Here is a 19,316-nt window from a genome sequence, read left to right as displayed (position 1 = left end):
CAATTTATATTTTTCTTACGTTTTATGTTTGCTGCTGCATGAACCTTGCATCAAGATCAACTGCCTATACTATGATGTTAACTTATTTTGGTGTGCTCTCGTTTTCTTGTTCAGAACTATAATGCATCTTTTGTACGTAATGTAATGCCTACATTGATACCAAAACTCATTTTTACTTTTGTACATCCTATAAATTTAAATAGAGGTTTATGGAAAAAATAAATAAATGCAACCTTTTTTCCTAAAGGAAAACGGGATGCGTTTAAACAAACAAAACTGAAAATTTAATTTTCATTTACTTTAAAGACTAGGCAGTGGTCCATGGGACAACTGCCTACTTTAAAAAAAAAAAATTGTTTCAACATAAACAAAAGGGGACAGACCCCTTCCCATTTTTGAATGGCTTACCACCTCCTTTCAAGAGAGTAAAATATGAATGTTTTGCAACCAGAATCTGGGTGCAAAACATTAATACATACCATTCTACTTCAGTATTTTGAAAGGATGCCCTAAACATGTCTCGTCCAAATACCAAAGTGATGTTAGGTCACAAACATTTCGATTCAATCATGATTTGTGGTTTATACATGCCATTTTTGCAAGTCGTGAATGACCAGATTCTAGGAATCTGCCCTGTTGCAACCTCAAAAATGCTTCATTCATCTGGCCTTAGGTCGCAGAAGTTTTGGCTTTGAAAGTATGCAAATGAACAGGCCCACTGGAATAATCTGCAGGTGTGGATCAAAGTATGCAGCAGAGTTGACGGGTTAGCTATATTAAACAGCAAGAAAAGGAAAATTAGGTGACATAACGCACCACATTTTGTGATAGCATTATTTCATTATTTTGTCATTTTTACTCATGTTAACATTGTATGGGAAAACAATCTGATAGAGACTTCTAGCTGCAGATTACTTACCTTTGATTTTTTCCTAGGTGTCAGATTGGATCCAAAAGATTTTAGTTAGCTGTATCTCTGCGCGCCCTTAGGTGGCGTTGATCGGCTCCATGTCTGTCATCTGCACCGGCTATGACGTCCTGGTTCCTATGTAAGAGCCACTCTCTCACGCTGACGTAAGTTTGTTTCTTTCTGTGCCATCAAGCACTGATTCGAAGAGAGCTACCCCACAGTCAATTCTTGACTGCTTTTTTTTACTTTTTCTCAAGCTTTTTTCAAGTGTTATATTCCTGGTGAGTCAAGGATGTCCACCAGAAAGACCGGCTTCAAGCCCTGTGGATCCTCTCATCCGGCGATATCTGTGACAGATATCCACCTCATGTGTCTTTGGTGCCTGGAGCATGGCCACAAATAGAATGCATGCGCAGAGTGTCGGGCCATGCATCCGAAGGCTTTGAGGGAGTGGTCCTTGAAGCTGATGGCGGCTCCACTCCAAGCAAGTCAAGATTTCGGTCACCAGGAAGATCTCAGGATTTGTTGATAGTCCTCCATCATTGTCGTCCCACTCCAAGTCCTCGGGGAGATTGGTTAAGTCAAGGCATAAGAAGTCGTCCAAGAAGGCGAAGTGTTCTTTGACTTCTCCTTGTCTGTCAGCTGAAGAGGGAGTGTTGACGCTCTAGGCCTCATTCTGTAGAACCTGCAACTGGGCCAACTCTGCGCTGCCCAAGTCTCTGGGAACCGGAGGCACCCCTGCCCAACTCAGAAAGTTTACAAGGCCATGTGCCTAATTTTTGAGCAGCCTGACACTGCTTGAGCACCGCCACACCCTGCAGAGTCAGAAGGGTCCCCTTTGAGTTCTGCGCAGTGACTTTTGCCTCTGGACTGAGGGGCACCCATGGATCTAGTCCTGGATCCGTACCGACCAACCTTTCCTGATGCCGGTGCTGTATACGCCTAAGGGTGGCACCATCCCATTGTAATCCCAAAATCCGCCACGGAGCGGGATTGGCATCGTAGTTCTCCAATGTTTGCAGGAGCTTTGCCTCCTAGTTTAGATCCTGAGTCCATTTACTATGGGTTAGGCCTCAGGGATGAATGGAAGGGATCACTGGACCCTTTAGAATACCAGCCCCATGAAGGAATGGACTGGCGTGAAGACTCAATGAGGCCAGTGGACTGAATACTTCTCCAGATAATGGCATGCTTTCTCCCCCTAACATGGCTATGTAGAAGGGAGTGTCTTATGCCATGGTGGTGAGAAAAGCGGCTGAGGTCCTGGAACTTTAACTGCTTTTGGTGGCCTTCAAGACTAATCTCTTGACAAAGGTGCTGCAATCGGGAGATTCCACCTCAGAACACCTGCTCCAGTTTAATGAGGCCTTCACTAATGTCCTACTGGGTACCTGATCCGAACCCATCCCAAAGGCTCTTGTGAGCAGGACGATTGCCCTCTGTCATTGCCCCGCACCAGGGAATTCAAGTTCCTTTATTCAACACCCCACCCCTGAGAAGCCTGGAGGTCCAAGCTTCTACCTTCCTGGTCACATTCTCTTCTGCTCCCACCGATAAGGAATCCAAAATGTTGTACTCACTTGGAAAGAAAATATTTTCTTCAGACAGCCTTGTATTACGGTCCGTGAACACTGCATGCCTTTTTGACCATTATTCATACATGCTGTGGATATGGTTGCGCAAGTGCTGCCCCAGGTCCGGGAGGATGCCCGGGCCATACTCTTTCAGGCTATTGCCAATGGGAGAGAAGCAGCGAAGTTCATAATCTATTGTGGACTGGACATGACTGACTCGCAGGGGAGAACGATTTCATCTACAGTGGCCCTGAGGCGCCACGACTGACTAAGGACATCTGGCTTTTAAGGGGATGTCCAAGCTTCCTTGATGGACATGCCCTTCAGTGTCACCCTTCTCTTCTGATACAAGGGAGAGACACCAAGCTACAGCCAGGTCCTTGGGCCTCGTGGAGGCTCCCTCTGGCCCCCACACTTAAATGGCTATGGACGGGATCTCCAACTGTGTCCATTCCTGCCCACCCACCGTGTTGAGCACGCTGCCCAGTCTCTGCACGGCCAAGGGCACGGGATCCATCAACCTCATGGATCAGGCGGCCAGCGGTCTGGAAAGTTTGCCGCCCCCCTCTGCAGCAGCCTCTAAGCCTTCCTAACTGACTTTCCCCCACCATGGGCCTGCTGGCAGCAGGATTAGCCGTCACCTGCTCCACTGGCAATCCATCAGGTCAGACAGATGGGTTCTGCAGATAGTCCCATGGGGCTACTCCCTCCCTCAGAGACTACCCATCCATCCATGCCTCCATCCTACGATCGGATGATGGAGGAGCACTTGTCACTTCTCCACAATGAAGTTACAGTTCTGTTGGCCAAGAGAGCAATAAAGAGGGTTCCTGTGCCAGAAGTAGGTTTTGGTTGCTATTCCCACTACTTACTGGTCACCAAAAAGGACAAAGGCCCCTACCTTATCGTAGACCTTTGGTCCCTCAATCTCTTCCTCAAGAAGGAGAAGTTCAAGATGCTCATTTTGGCTCCGGTCCTATCTGCCCTATACTCAGAATTCTGGATGGTAGCACTGGACTTGCAGGGCACTTATTTTCATATCCCAGTCCTGCCTTCCCATAGACATTACTTGCAGTTCATGATAGGCCACATGCACTTTCAGTACACCGTGCTTCCATTTGGCCTTATCAGTGCCCATCAAGTGCTTACCAAGGTGATGGCGGTAGTTGCAGCTCATCTGCAGAGATCAGGGGTTTCAGTCTTCCTCTATCTCGAGGACTGGCTGTTGAAGGCGAGTTCACCCCAGGCTGTCATCTCCCACCTCCAGACTAAGGCTGACCTCCTGCATTTGCTGGGGTTATGTATCAATGTGCTGAAGTCACACCTGACTCCCTCTCAGATGCTCCCTGTCATCAGAGCTGTTTTGGACACAGTGCCGTTCCTGGCTTATTCTCCAGAGCAGCGAGTCCATGATATTCAGGCTATGAGACTGATGTTTCAGCATCTTTTATGGATTTCGGTGAGAATGACTCTGAGGATATTGGGCCTCATGGCTTCCTGAATCCTGCTGTTGACACATGCCAGATGGTATTTGCAGGCTCTTCAGTGGGACCTGAAGTTCCAGCGGGCACAGCATCAGGGGAATCTCTCTAACAAGGTCCAGATCTCTGAGGAGACGGTGAAAGATCTGCAGTTATCCAATGGTTAATGGTTAACCAATCGCGATTGGGGAAGAGAGAGGTATCTGCCTCTGACCCATTCAGATCTGACCGTCATGACAGATGCATCTGGAAGAGGTGGAGATCGGATGCATCTGGCCTCTGGGGGAAACCGGACTTCAAATCAACCTGATGGAGCTCCGTGCGATCCAGCTGGCATTGAAAGCCTTTCTTTCTTCTAGCAAGGGAAAGAGGGTACTGGTGTTCACAGACAACACCACTACCATGGAGTACTGCAATAAGCAGGGTGGGGTGGGGTTGTGGTCCCTCTTTGTCAAGAGGCTTTGTGCCTCTGGTCATGGCTGGAACAGCAGGGTGAATCCCTCAACATCTGGGATGGCTGGAACAGCAGGGTAAATCCCTCAACATCTGGTGGGATCCCTGAACGCCAGAGTAGATGAACTCAGCAGAAAATGCCTAGCAGATCATGGAGTTTCCATCCGGAGGTGGTGCGCGGTCTCTTTCAGCATCGGGGAGAGCCTTGGTTAGATCTGTTTCTATGTCATCAGTTTTGCGCGTTGGAGTTTCCAAGGCAGCAATCACTAGGAGACTCATCTCGAGTGGAGCTCAGGCCTCCTGTATGCCTTTCCACACATCACTTCTGCCCAGAGTTCTTGAGAAGATCAAGAACGACTGGGTCCAAGTAGTCCTTGTGGCTCCAGACTGGGCATGGAGCTGCAAAGCATGTCCATCGATTCTCCAATCAGACTACCCCTTCAGGAGGATCTTCTGTCACAACAGGAGGAGAGGGTTCTGCATCCACTCGACACCTTCTTGCGTGAAAATAGAGCGCAACAGTTGACAGATTTTGACCTTCCTCCCGAAGTCTGTAATGTAATTTTGTCAGCCAGGCGTCCATCCGCCAAAATGATTTAAGCATGCCGTTGGAAGAAATTTGTGACATGGTGCACAGACAAGTCTGTTGACCCCCTTTCTGCCCCTCTCTCTGAGGTCCTATTTATCATTTCCCTAGCCCAGCAGGGCTCTGCTATGGGCACTCTTGAAGATTATTTGTCTGCTATTTCTACTTTTTCGAGGTTGTCTGATTAACCTTCTTTGTTTAAGTCCCCTTTTGTACATAGGTTCCTTAAAGGTCTTACAAATTTTCTTTCCTCCACCCCCATTTGTTATGCCCCAATGGGATTGAATTTGTTTTTGACACTTCTGATATGTCCTCCATTTGAGCCTCTCCGCAATAGTCTTCTTACGCTTCTTACTTTGAAAACAGCCTTCCTTGTGGCCATTACATCTGTCGGCAGGGTGAGTGTGCTGCAGCGATTGTCATTTAAGCCGCCCTGCCTTTCCTTCTATCGTGACAAAGTGGTGCTTAACACTAGGGTCTCCTTTCTGCCAAAAGTGGTTACGACCTTTAATGTACACCAATCCATCTCTGTGCCTACTTTTTACTCACCCCCGATCCTTCTAAGGAAGAGGAGAGAGTCCACCACCTGGACCTCAAACGAGCATTGGTGTTCTACCTTGATCATATAAAAGAGTTCTGGGTGGATAACCAAGTCTTTGTAGGTTATGTGGGTGTGCAGGAGGGTCGGGCAGTGCAGAATTGGAGCATCTCCAATTGGTTCATACTCTCCATTAAGATCTGCTGGACACTGGCCAAAAAGCAATCCCCTGAAGGTTTGTGTGCTCATTCTACCCGAGCTCAAGCTGTGACCACTGCGTTAACGTGTGGCGTTCTAATCTTTGACATCTGTCAGACGGCAAAGTGGCCATCTCTGCACATGTTTATCAAACACTACTGTCTGGATTCTCAGGTCCATAGGGATGGTTGCTTTACCCGTTTGGTCCTGCGTGACTTTCTAGTATGAATTTGGCTTGCAGGCCTACATCCGGGGAGGGTATTCCTTGGGAATCTATTCAAAAGTAAGGAATCTGCAGCTAGAAGTATATCAGATGAACAAGTTTCTTACCTTCAGTAGTGCCTTATCTGGTAGAGACAATATCTAGCTGCAGATTCCTTACTGACCCACCCATCCTCCTCACTCTGCGAAATGATTTCTTAGAGGCACGGTCTACTCTTTCAGGGCCTTAGTTTTGATGCACCAGTAGTCAGTTTCTTTATAGCTCTGCACTTCTGGCATGGAAAGTCATGAAAAGAAACTAACGTCAGCGTGGCGGGGTGGGGCTGATATAGGAACCAAAACATCATTTCTGTGCAGTTGATTATACCATGTCAATCAACAAGTATTTTGCAGTGCAGTTACTTCAAGATAAGGTGCACTGCAAAGTCTGCAGGGACAAAAATGCCATTGCCTCAAGTGCCTTTGTGAGAATATAAACCCCGCCCACTCTCCACAGGTGCACTGAAATCACAATATCCATTATGAGCACAACAGCCAGCCATGGAATATAGTTTTAGCAACCTCTTGTGGTTGCTAAGTTGTACTATGCACATCTCACTACTCACTTACCGGGCCACCAGCAAAGTTCTACCCCAATAATAGCAATCTCTTTTTGCCTCCATTATTAAGTGCATGTGCTCAAGTGTGCTTAGAGAATTATTTGCTTTTCGATAATGCAAAGGATCTGTTTTGGATGATTGATAGAACGTGATTATCTAATCTATGTGATGGTTTGTTTCGCACAGTTTATTTTTTACTTCTGTCCTGGGCATCTCCCACAAGGTAAGAGCACCTACCTGGAATATCGAGTAGTATATGGGTACATTTGAAACTATTGAGGGAGCTAAATCATTTTGGATATTTTTTCATATCTCATAGATTCATCTAAAAGAGTATGGCTGAAGCTAGTTCTCAGGAGACGAGATAGTTGTGCACATATTGCTGCGATGCATCAGCAGGGACAGTTGTACAGGGTTTAGTTTATGCATGTGCCTCATCCTCTGTGACGGACACAAGAAAGATCTTTGCAGAGGGGTGCATGGCGGAATGTTGGCATGAAACCAAACCTGTAATGAATGAAACTAGCTAAATTCATGGAGATGTTGATGACAGCGGCCTACGAGCCGTGCCATTTTAGCTTCATTCAAGTCTCGCCGCTATCCTGATAAATTGTCTTCATATGCGTGTCTGCTATTGAGAATCATGTATTCAGTAGCATTCTTCTGAAATCAATTGCTGAGAGTGCTGCACAGAGCAGGGGAGATTGTACTTCCCTTGAGGCAATTAAATGCAGGCAATCAGTTAGGAATGAATTCCAACAGCAGCAAATGGTTTTGTTCTCGTTTGATGATCTATAATGTGCTCTTTGCTATGCAAACTTTAGAGAAACCAAGAAAACAAGTGCAAAGTACAGTATTCACGATCACTTGTGGATATTTATATTTAATAAGTGCAGCAAGATGCTCTAATGCAGAGTTTTTTTTAGAGGTCTAGTAATAATCTAATTTCATATAACTGCTGAGCATTACATCTGTGATTAGATACTTTCCTGCAGATAATGTTCCTCTTCTTGATGAGGTCCTATAGCTTCAAATATTGACCTAAACAAATGTCGAATCCAGGATATCATTACCACCATATAGTTAAGTAGAAGTGAGATTAATAATATTAGGTCTACACATTCCTCTATACTTAACCATAGATGCAGTGGAAGTGGATATTGTGGTTGCGATATTACATGGCTATTTTGGCCACCATGTACTGACACACAACCAACCATTTGTCTTAGCTGAGCTCATTGTTAATCTAATTTCTTGTTAAGTATTATGCACCACTTGAGAGCAGTGTTCTCACCTAAATGCTTGTATCTCAGTCTGTTATCAACATACCATAAGATAGCGACACTGGTACCAGGGTAGTGTGTGAGTGGGGAAAAATAAAAGACAGATAATAGTGGTTCTTGTTAAGTGCATGAGGAGGAGTAGAGAGACAATAAATTGGGCAACTGACTGAGAAATTTTCAGGTCAAAATTGATACGGCTAGAGAAGAAGAGGTGAACATTTTGCCTCAAAAAATAAACATTGACCCCATGGCTTTCCTCCCAAATAAGACCACTCTCATTTGCCAGAGGCTGCCAATGACATATAACTGTGCGTCTGTGTCACCTTCCCCAAGTACATCCATTGCCTCAGTGAACGCCAACCATGCCTAGTGTACTTAACATAGCTTAAACTGAACCAACAAAACATATATTTGTCCTAGTTTTTGGCTTTGGACTTTTAATGGCTACTATGCCTCAGTCATACAGTTTTGGTTCAACAAGAAGCTTGGTGGGTTCTCACATGCTTAACATCCTGTGCGAAGTAACTTGGTTTCACATATACACTTATATAACCAAGGGAGAAAGTGAGGGAAGTATGCAGGTGAAACCATCCTCACACTTACATTATAGTCACTGAAAAGTTTGTACTAATGAAAATGTAAAGCAACATTTGCAGTTTAAGATTCAGTTTTAGGAGATAAATGCATTCTTAATTGTGCTGTACAACTATACAGGGATATGACTACAGTCCCCCAAATGCATAAAGCATACTGATGCTGGTTTCCTGATCACTCAATATCTTCAAGGCTCTGGTCTCGCCCCAGAGCCCCAATATCGTGAAGGTGAAGAGATCTGTTGGATATTCTATTCAGAAATAACTGTTTGTGCATTTTGTTTAGGTGTGTAAATGCACACTCCTAGTTGTCATATTAATGTTGGGGGTAGTGCTAATGGGTCACATATTTACTGTAACCACCGCACTTCCTTAGTGTAACCAATGTGAATAAACTGTTGAAGTTGTAGATCATTTTAACTCGTCATTATCCCTTCATTCAAATACATTTTACTCAAACGTTTGTGTATGTCAGCACTTCATTATGAGAGGAGAGTAACCTCAATAAAACATTTTAAAGTTGAGAGCCGTATGTGTGATGATATGAATGTGGTTTGTTCGCCTGATAAGGTTCTGGTGAGTTGGCTGATCCATGAGCGATGGGTGTGGGGGTTGTCTTATCGGTTATGTCACACAATCGACCTGCAAAAATATTAAGTGCAGGATATTGACTTCCACTTTATCGTCAGTACAAATAGGTAGGAATAGACCAACCATTATTAAATGCAGCATGCTTTGTGAGTAAGAACAGTCAAAACATACTGTGAGTACATCTATAATTGTGGCCCTTGTTAATGGCAATTCAGTGAGCTCACAAAAGTACATGATTCCTCTGTTTTCAAGGACAGTGACAATTCCCACACAAGGATTTCCAACTCGCTCAGCCCCAGAGAACGGGTCTAACAACCAGGTATGTTCACACTTAGTCATCAGTAGCTACATACCAGTCACACTTTAACATAGGTAAAAACGTTTACATATTAGCAAAGAAGGAACTTTAGTTAACCTCCCTAGAAAGAACTGTCCATGATCAGCATGTATTTTGCAGTATAAAGCAATCACTTTGAGGTGTCATCCAGATACTTCTCATGGGATACTTGAGTAGGAGATGTGGTCAGGTCCTGCATGTCTTAATCCACATAGCAAGGAAGTGATGCAGAAGGAAGCTGCTCGGCGTCCTCATTCAATTACCTGTTTGCACTTTGGCCAAAAACGTGATCGGTGGGTATGGTTAGTAAGTCAAATTTGGCAAGTGACATTTGCGCTAGTCTTTTCCCAGTGATGTGAAAGTCTGATAAAATGTATGCTACTATGAACTCAATTATAGTCCTTATATTTCGTGACTGTTGTAACTTGTGGGTAATCATAGGCTTGCAGAGGGACCTGTCATTTTATGCATGATCCCCCTATTTTATTTCTAATTCAAAGACACTGATTCAAATATTCGTAGCAAACTAAATATGGAATTCAGAGTGACTTTACGTTGAAAAACGTAAGTGGGAACCGTTCATCTGATGTGAAATCCCTACAGCGGGCATAGACCAACCCAATTATTTACTTTGCACTTTCTGATAAGTAGGAACGCTTTTAAGAGATGGCGATTTCTCCACGAACATACCTCAAGTACTGCGGCCGTTGATGGGTTTGGGAAAAGATAATTTGTCAACTAATATTTTGTTTCAATTTGTTTTTGTTTCATGTACAAATCACAATTTTCTCTGAGCAGCAGCCATTGCAAGACTGCAGTCATAAGTTGGAAGAACTTTCCACCAGCCATTTTGCATCCATTTTGAGAAAGTGCGTCCTTTTAACACACTTAAAATGAATATATTCTGCCGTGCAATTTCTCTTTTGAAATGGGGTTCTTCCAGAAACGCTTGTGTGTGAACACAGAAATAACCCTACACTAAGCACCAGCAGACATTATTTGAAGCATGCAGAATTAAGGAGATGCTTATGTTGTTACACGAGCTGCAATACAGTACAGGTACAATACAATACGAGTGCATAGTTGGTATGTGTTCTGCTGAGTGTAATGTCATATTTTGTAGACTATTGTATTCTGAAAGGCAGAAAAAAGTTTTTCAATAGAATGATCTTCCTGTGCATCCATGCAGGACACCATCATTCGTGGTTTTAGATTGGGATTTCCAACTGTATCTGCTGAATGTGTGCAGTTTTCCTTTTTTTTTTAAACTCTGTATTTTTCAAAAACATTGAGATCAATTTGTACCAAAACAAAAGTCTGTTAAAATGTCACAATAGCTAAATAATAATCTTGAAAAACAAACAAAATGCGCCTTATTTTGCATAATATGTTACAAATCGGTCCTTTCAATAGTTATAGGGTTTGGTTAACCTTGATATATTTTATTCTCTATTGCTGTGTAATTCCAATGTCCGCATGCTGTTTTTTTTTTTTTTTCATCCAGTTCTCATTTTGTTCTGCCATGACCATGTACCTGTTAGGCACAATGACACATCCTATGCACTGATTTTAGGGAACGTGTCAATATTTGTACTACACCTAGTTTATAGATACACACCAATGCACACAGATACACCATAGTACTACTGCATGAGCTATGTGCTATATAAAAGCTTTCAGCAATAGACCAATGGCTTGTGAGCACAATTTGTCATTTGTGCTTGTATGTCATGCCTCTACTTCATATTTTTTTTAGTAAATTAGAACTAAAAGTATAAATAAACTAAAATATGGAAAGTGGTCTGTGAGGAACACAAAAAGAAAGAGAGTCAAAGATGGACTGTTGGCTTGAAGCACCTGTCTACTACATATCACCCTGTCCGTTGGAAACACCAAAGAAGCCACAAACTCATTAAATCTGGGTCACCATGCTGCTTTTGATTATTGTTAACTTCGATTGTGTTAGATCTCATAGCTTTTTTTTCAAAGGAGGTTAGTCTGTACTAATTTGCCATACTCTCTGCTTCTTCTGCCATTTCTCACATCATGTTCATCCCTCTTGATTGCAGCCAGTGAAACCTATAATGAATTCCACCCCATGTTCTTCACTCATGACCGATCCTTTGAGGAGTTTTTCTGCATATGCATCCAGCTGTTGAACAAGACATGGAAGGAAATGCGAGCAACATCAGAAGACTTTAACAAGGTAAGAGTTAATGAGAAACGCTGTGGGCATATACCAATGTTTGGACAAAAGATGCATCTGCAAGTATATTAATCGTGTATTTTGAGTGAAGCATTCACTATTATCAATGTCATCTATAGGTACTTCCTGGTACTAGAAGGTGTGGCAGATGTTACTTTTGTTTGATTAAGTAATTTTTATCAACAATCACCCTTGTTTAGGTTTTTGAGGAGGGTCTCATAGGAGAGAAATCCTGCTATGGCTTAGCAAAAGTTGTCAATTCCATCGTTTGATGAATTTGATGCATTACCTACTTAGCAAAGTATGGTCCTTAATACACTGCCTGAAAAGCTGTTGTAAGGATCTTATGTGCTAGAATTTTTGTTTCTTTAGCTTCCTTACCGTCAAGATTTTTAGGGAGTGGTGTTGTCAACTGCGTTTCCTCCCCAAACTTGTCATTGATTAAATTGCCTTGCACATGATTGTTGTTAACACTGTATTTGAATGAATATGCTTCTGGAGAAGTCTTTATGCTGTGGAGTTGCTTATAGGAGGTACTTGAACATAATTATGTGTGTGAAAATTATGTCGAAATGTACTGCTTTCTTTGCACAGAAGTTAACTTACAACTTCCAATAAAGGGCTGTGAACTGAGCAATTTGTTTTTTTTTAACCATTTTATGTTTAACATTTTATGTATTTGTGATTTACTAACCGTGCACATTAACGTAATGTTTAAGAAACTAAATTACATATAGAAGATATATTAATGGCAGTGAGTTGATATTGCTTGCAGGCAACAGAAAAGGGTTGAAAAACATATGTACATAGACAAGACTGCAAAAAAGCAGAATATAACTGATCACATACTGTTTTTTTTTTGTTTTGTTTTTTTAAAGCTTTTCTTTCTGAAACGTAACATTTTCGCACTAATAACACTGATGCACAGACTTTAGTCAAGTATTCCTCATTCCACGCAGGAAATAAACCAAGTAGTAAGTACTATTGTGCGGCCCATCACTGTCAAGGATCTTGTAAGGTGATTGTCTTAATAATAATTGCATTAAGTCGATTACACTGCTTGCCCCCCTGTCAGTACATAAATAGCGTTCCAAACAGGGAAACCTGTGTGTGGCCCTCTCCTTCTTGGTGCATAATGGCAAGTCATGATTGCGTTCCGAGTGGCGACAACTAAACATGTCCATATTAAAACCAGCAATGTGTTTTTTTTCTGGGTCTGTTTTGTGTCAAGTACTGGCGGGTTTCCCTGACAACTAATGGTATGTGTGGAGGATGCGTCTCGGGTGAGGTTATGTTCACCTCTGTGGGTAGGGTCACTTGAGGTCATATCGCTGCGTAGGTGGAGTACACCATATTGCCCCCTCTGCACGACAAAGACAGAGCTGCCTAACGGTCTGATCGGAAACTCCGGTAGTAATGGTCAGGCAGACCACTCTACACTTTTTCCCTTGCTACCCTGACAAATGAGGGATTCCCATGCACAATACTTCTCTGTCATGGGCATTTCTGCTTGGTGGAGTAAGGTGGCATTTTTTACTATGGGCCCCAGTCTCTGTGAGATTAACTACGTTTCTGCTGTCAATAGTTTGCTGTACATCATGGCAAGACCCATCTAATTGCTGTAACCTTGCTTTGGTAAATAATTAAGTTTGTTTTTTCTTTTTGCCCGTGGTTTGATGTTGTGGTGAGCTTCACATGTACTGACTTTTTCCTGGCTGGTAGATGCCACTTGCTTACCTCAGTATTTGTTATGCTTTCACGCACTCAACATTTTGGTACTCCATTGATGGATGTACTGCTCATGACCATGGACTTCAGGTCTGTGGTTGAGCATGTTCCATTTGCGAAGGCACAAGCCTGCTTCTGATTTTGATGCATTTCAAAGTTTGTGTTTGCCATTTTGTATCACTGCACTTTCATGCAAAGGCACATCAGGCACACCGCGTCAATCACTTTGCACCGAAAGTCATCATGGCCATGAATATTAATATCCTGATGCAGAGCGTGAAATTGTCTACGTTTTGCAGCTGCCAAGGGCTGTGGCTTCAGTTCCTTAGACATGAAAAAGCATCTAATTGCTGAGTGAAGAGTTCATGTGTACATTGGTGGAGTAATGTGCTGGACAACGATGTCAATTTGTAGGAAGAGAGGGTTATTATTAGATAATTATTAGGTTATTTTTCTAGAAGTAGAGTGGAGTATTGGAAGTACCTCTGAAGAAAGTTCGGGTGCTTTGTGGTCTTCAGCGTCTATTCGTCACTGTATAAGCAACCCCTGAGGCAGAGAGGACTGAGATCTTCTATTTCTGTGAATGAGCAGGAAGACCTGAAGCTCTCCCCTCTGAATGTGGTGGACACTGGGAGATAGAGCTGCAGGTTCCACATTTTGTGGAGCTGCAGTGCCTGCTCAAACGATGATATACTTGATTAGCTGTATTGTCCATGAGATGCTACTCCACTCCAGGGATGCCTGCCTTCACCTGAGGCAATAAAACCATCACTTAAGAGGTGACATTGCCTTATTACATCATATTTACTGAAGGCGCCTTACAGAATTAAAGATGTAATTTCTGTTTGAGCTGCTTTTGAAGTCAGTTATAAATGGAAACATCAATGCGAGAGATTTGGTAAATTGCTTGTTGACAGGTAGGATGTCTAAAAGCCCAGGTCCTCTTTTTCTGGATGACCCACTTAAACACAGTGGCAGCATTATTATCTTGAGTGTGAGTGACAGCAACATTGTTATGTTATGGTGATCGGGTAGGATAGAGTTACCATACTACAGTTTCAGGTGTGGTGATCCTATTATTGTCTGAAGCAAATTGACCATATTACCTGCTGCTTAGTGACCTTCCATCTGCTAGTTGGTGATCATATTCTCTGCGTTGAGTGACCACAATATCCGATGAATGACCACTTATTTACTTATATATATTTATATACAATGGAAAAGACCCAAGAGCATCAGTGCTTTACATTAGGACAGTTACAATACATAAGCATGTGAGAAATCTTACATTAAAACATATTGAGAATGCACTATTAATAGCTAAAGAAGACAAAAAGGCAGTTTGTATGATATTTGCTCTACCAGCAAGCAACCCAGAATTGAAAGATATCTGCCCCTTCGCTAAGCAGAAGTTGCATATCACCAAGAAGCCACTGCCATTCCTCATTATTGGGAATATAGTGGTCCCGTTAGGATGAGCTGTGTCCACCCCCATTACCACCCTTTTCTGGCCAGGAATACCATGCCACCTTCTCAGCAAATATTCTTTCGGAGAAATAAACTGTTTTCTTGGTTGCCATAAGGTAGTTTATTTATAAAAGGTTGTCAATGAGTGGGAGGCCATTCATATCCCCAATCTGGTCATCATTTATGACGTGTTTGTGCTCAGAGGCAGTCTAGAATTTGACATCAATACATCTTATAAATGGCAGCCTCATGATGATGCAGGAGGGTCACATCATCACAGTAAACCCAGGCTTCATAGCCGGGGAGAAATCACACCGTGGAGCAATGGCTAAGAACTTTATTGACTGAGACATTGTAACAGGCCCTGAAATAGACCAGATTGACTACTTCATCTGCCAGGGAAGTGCCATCACACCATCCTCTGTTATAATGTGAGAACACAATAGGATGAGGAAGAGTGAGTACTTTGATGGATTTTACCACATTACTGACAGCGGCAAAGGGACCCCATGATCTGCAAATGTAAGGAATTCAGTTTGCTTGTGGTAACCTCCAGATATTTATCTTGATGGCATCCTTATTTTTGTTACTTCCAGTGATGATGGAGGTGTAGAAGGTGTATATTTTTTTGCTTCAGCCTTGATGTGCTTATGTGTAATGGATAACACATTTACCTTTAACGTCCACACCGGACATGGACTGGCACAGGTCAGGCGTTCAGTTATGGACATGTAAATACATTTTTAATGAAACATATACATTTGAAAGTGTTGCCCGTGAATATGGGCTGTAGATTTCTCTTTGTTTTCCTCGATCCTCCAGTTGTGCCGAACCTACATTTGCACTGACCAAATAGAGCATGCAGGCCATTGGGTAAAATTTCTATTATATAGGAGCTTCTATCGCTACCATTTTGAAAGCAATTGCTTACCCTACAGACATGCTTGTGGGATGAGAGCATATCTCACTGCATGGTTTTAACCACATCAGCCCATTTTGCTACCAAATGACAATTCATAAGCACTATACGTGGCAGCAACCATTTTTATATATGTTCTGTTCTACACAGAAACAACAGACATACAGTTCCAAAATTATATTTTGTGGAAGGATCAAAGTTTTGGATTTTACCTGAATGCCTGTCCTAGGATTGGTGGTTATACCTCCTGTCAGCTTACGCTACTACAGATGCCTGACCCGGAAGGGCTGAGGAGACCCAGAAGTGCTCAGCTCGCTACTTGCCAATGGGGAGGACACAATCCTCGGTGCTTCCCCCACCTGCTCCCCAACCTCCGTTGCAGGCGAGGGAGAAGTGGAAGCAGGAGGCAGGCCCAAAAGGCCAAGAGGCACAAGAGGCACACTGGCAGCGGCCAGGACAGCGTGAGCGTCGGGAGCCATAGGTGGCAGCTGCTAAGTGCACCCCGGTCCTCCACAGAGGCGGGGGTATCCACTCAAAGGGGCCAAAGTGATCCCCCTCTACTTTAACTCATACAGTGTGGCGAGGCCACATGAGCCCAGCAGGCTGCAGCAGGACCCAGCTGGCACCAGCAGGGCTTAGATGGCTCAGAAGGCCCAAGCAGGCCAGCAGCAAGGCCCAATGGGGTGCACCAAAAGGTAGTCCACCTCCAGGAATCTGGTACGTCAGCACCACCACATCGCTTATTCTACAAGCAGCAACGACAAAGCTGGCATGGCAGCCGTAGGCAGTCGTAATCAGCTGCGACTGAGAGTGTTCCCTGGTCCCTACAGAAGCAGCCCCCCCAGGACATTGGGGCTTGTGGGGTTCCCAGTGGGGTTTCCATTGAGTCCCGCTGGCCGTCGACTCCTTCTTGGTCTTCCAAAACAGCGGCAGCGCTACAACAGCGGCAGTCGTAGACATGCAACCTAAACAGCAGCACCAACAAGCATAGGCAGCAGGGCAGACAACGGTAGACAACTGCACAATCCTATCACCATAAGGAGGGACCTGCTCAAGCGAAGGGCAACGTTTGCTCCCCCGCCCCCAATCCGGGCGATCCGCTTGCCCAATGCACAACACCAGCCAAACAGCTGCAGTGACAAGACTCCTAACCCGTGCAGTGGGCATACTGAGTGGTATTTAGTGGTCATTAGGAAGAAACAGCCACTGGAACAAGGTCCTAGAGCAGATAAGCAAGCATGGTGCAACAACATAGCAACACGGTGCAAAAATAAGATATTAAGATATAAGTCAGCGTCAGCTGCCATCAACTGCTCTCCTCAATGGGTGTGGAGCTAGGACCTATGTACAGACACTTTTTCGGGTGAGCACAGTTGTGCGACGCAGAGAGCATAGTGGTGTGTGGAAAGAGTAAGTGACCATGAGAACCCGCAGTTCCCTTTTCCTGATGAGCCACGAAAGGCTGCAAAACCTAATGAGAAAAGAGAAGGCTGCCCCAAACAAATGGGGGGTGCACAAATCGCACAAATAGGAGAAAGGTGAAGCGTGTCTCGAGGCATTAAATCACAACAGAAGCAGTGCCCCAGGAGGCAAACAAGTCGAAGGAGTTTAAGGAGTGCACCCCCAGAAAACATAAACAGGTACAAGGGGGAGGCTGAAACATGAGTGCAGGGTGCAAAGGCATCAACAAGTACTTCACGCCACTGGGGACAAACGTCAGCCACAATCCCCCCCCCCCTTGGAGGGCCAGTTTCAAGACCACAGCCCAACTGGAGATCTTTCAGTGATACTGCAATTACCTTGGGCACCTCCTGGGAGGATGCTCCTCCAAGTAAAACAGCACAAGAATTCATGCCAGAATTATCCACAACAAGGACACAGTCAGTTCAAATAGCCCAGTACAATTCAATTGAGCCCCCTATCCAACTTCGGAATTGGGAACCCCCCTGATCTCCAATCATAGTGATAAAAGACAGGGTTGGGTCACTCAAAGACCTCTCCTTTAAGGTTATTGGCATAGAAGGAAGCCCCAAAGGAAGCCTGGACAAGCTGGCCCCAGTATCACCAACCTCAACTCAACCTCTCCCCACTGGGAGGTCTCTCTCACACAAGAAGAATTAGAGGAGGTCTTCAACAAAGAAGAGAAGCAGCGTGTAGAGGGAGAGGGTGCTCTCCCTACGCCCATAGAAAAGAACGTAAATCAGTCCTGTACTAATGAGCCACAGGCACTTAAAACAGCACAAAACCACAGACTCTCTGACACCAAGTACGCCCTGCTGTGCTGACTGGATGGGATGCCTTAAACAACACACTAACAGCCATAACTAGTGAAATGATCTTCAATACAGACAAATTAGATATACAAATTCAAATTCTGCAAAGTTTGGCAACCACCACTATGGCGATAGATAACAAGTTGGACAGGTTAAACGCGCTCATTTGAAGAGCACAAACTGACAAAGGCCTGGTAAATCGGACATATCAGTGTCACTGCATTCCAATTTTGGACAAACTCCAAGAACTGCTGTTATTTATGTTCATAATAGTGACAGATCTAAAACAGGAGTTGGTTCAGTGGAGCGATGTCAAGCAGCATCCACAGCGCCCACAAGGCACAAATAGCCTCCAAAAAGGCACATCTATCAATACCACACGGGATGAAACAAGCCCAGTAAAGGCTTTAGGAGATTTAGCGAAAGGCTCAATTTAGGAGCGCAAAATAGTGGAAGGTCCCTTCATTCCCATCCTGTCTAGGAAAAACAAAAAAATGCCTTAGGAAAATGCATAATAAAACAGCGATGGATCCAGAAATCAAATACCCACACCCTTCCAGTCACAGCAATCATAACCCACTGAGAGGAAACCCGAGGTAAAACATAAGCAAATCACAGACAAGAAAAAGTGCACTGCTCCTGCTTAACTGGGAGATTCAAAGTCTCAGTCCACAACAGATCAGCAGCCTTCCTCACTGTTTGGGAACAATCCTCAAAGGCAGCAAGAAGAGGGAGGAACAAGACTAACTGGACGTAAGATCCAGGGGGCACATGGCTCAGAAATCACAATAGGTGGCTTCAATGGACTACAGTCAAATTGCTCAAGGCCTGAAGCTCATCTGTAATCTGTACCCACTGAAGCAACCACTCAACTTGCAACTTCAGGGAAGGATTAGACCACAGAACCATCCTCAGCTCAAAGGTACAACCCAAAAGTACAAGAGAATGGGAGCCCTGTAGGAACAAAACTCCAACCAGTTCAATTTGAGGCACTCACTCAGGTAACCTTCCCCGGAAGGGCCCCTGAGGGCACAAGTGAGCAACTGGTGATCCCACCTACGGAAGTCTACATCCTGGACCCCAAGACCAATGAGCTCCTAGGCAAACCCTCCAGCTCATCAGCATTGTACATATAACACGAATCAAGCACTCATTGCAGAACAAAAAGCAACCACAAATGCAGAAATTATGTCAGCCCTGCACACCACTAAAGGCGAAAAATCAATAACTAAGCTTCCACCGCCCCCAAAAGTCAGGGGTGCCCACACCCTTATTTTTAACCCAACCTTCAAATCTCAGGGATCGTGGGACATCCTTAACCAAGGCAAACCTATGAGAATCTGAAACACTATCCATGG

General features: G+C 44.0%; 1 protein-coding gene across 3 annotated transcripts in view; it reads left to right on the top strand.

The window, feature by feature from the left end:
• The window catches only part of ELMO1 (engulfment and cell motility 1), a 1,154,836-nt gene that overhangs the window by 816,961 nt on the left and 318,559 nt on the right, over nucleotides 1–19,316 (top strand). For all 3 annotated transcript variants that reach the window (XM_069215589.1, XM_069215618.1, XM_069215598.1), the window contains one exon: nucleotides 11,435–11,571. In XM_069215589.1, the coding sequence (XP_069071690.1) occupies nucleotides 11,435–11,571 (137 nt within the window). The remainder of the gene's footprint in view (nucleotides 1–11,434; nucleotides 11,572–19,316) is intronic.

This window comes from Pleurodeles waltl, chromosome 2_1 (assembly GCF_031143425.1).
Source record: "Pleurodeles waltl isolate 20211129_DDA chromosome 2_1, aPleWal1.hap1.20221129, whole genome shotgun sequence".
In the NCBI taxonomy this organism is placed as follows: domain Eukaryota; kingdom Metazoa; phylum Chordata; class Amphibia; order Caudata; family Salamandridae; genus Pleurodeles; species Pleurodeles waltl.
Note: the sequence above shows the minus strand (reverse complement) of the source record. Positions and strands in the feature narration are given on the sequence as shown.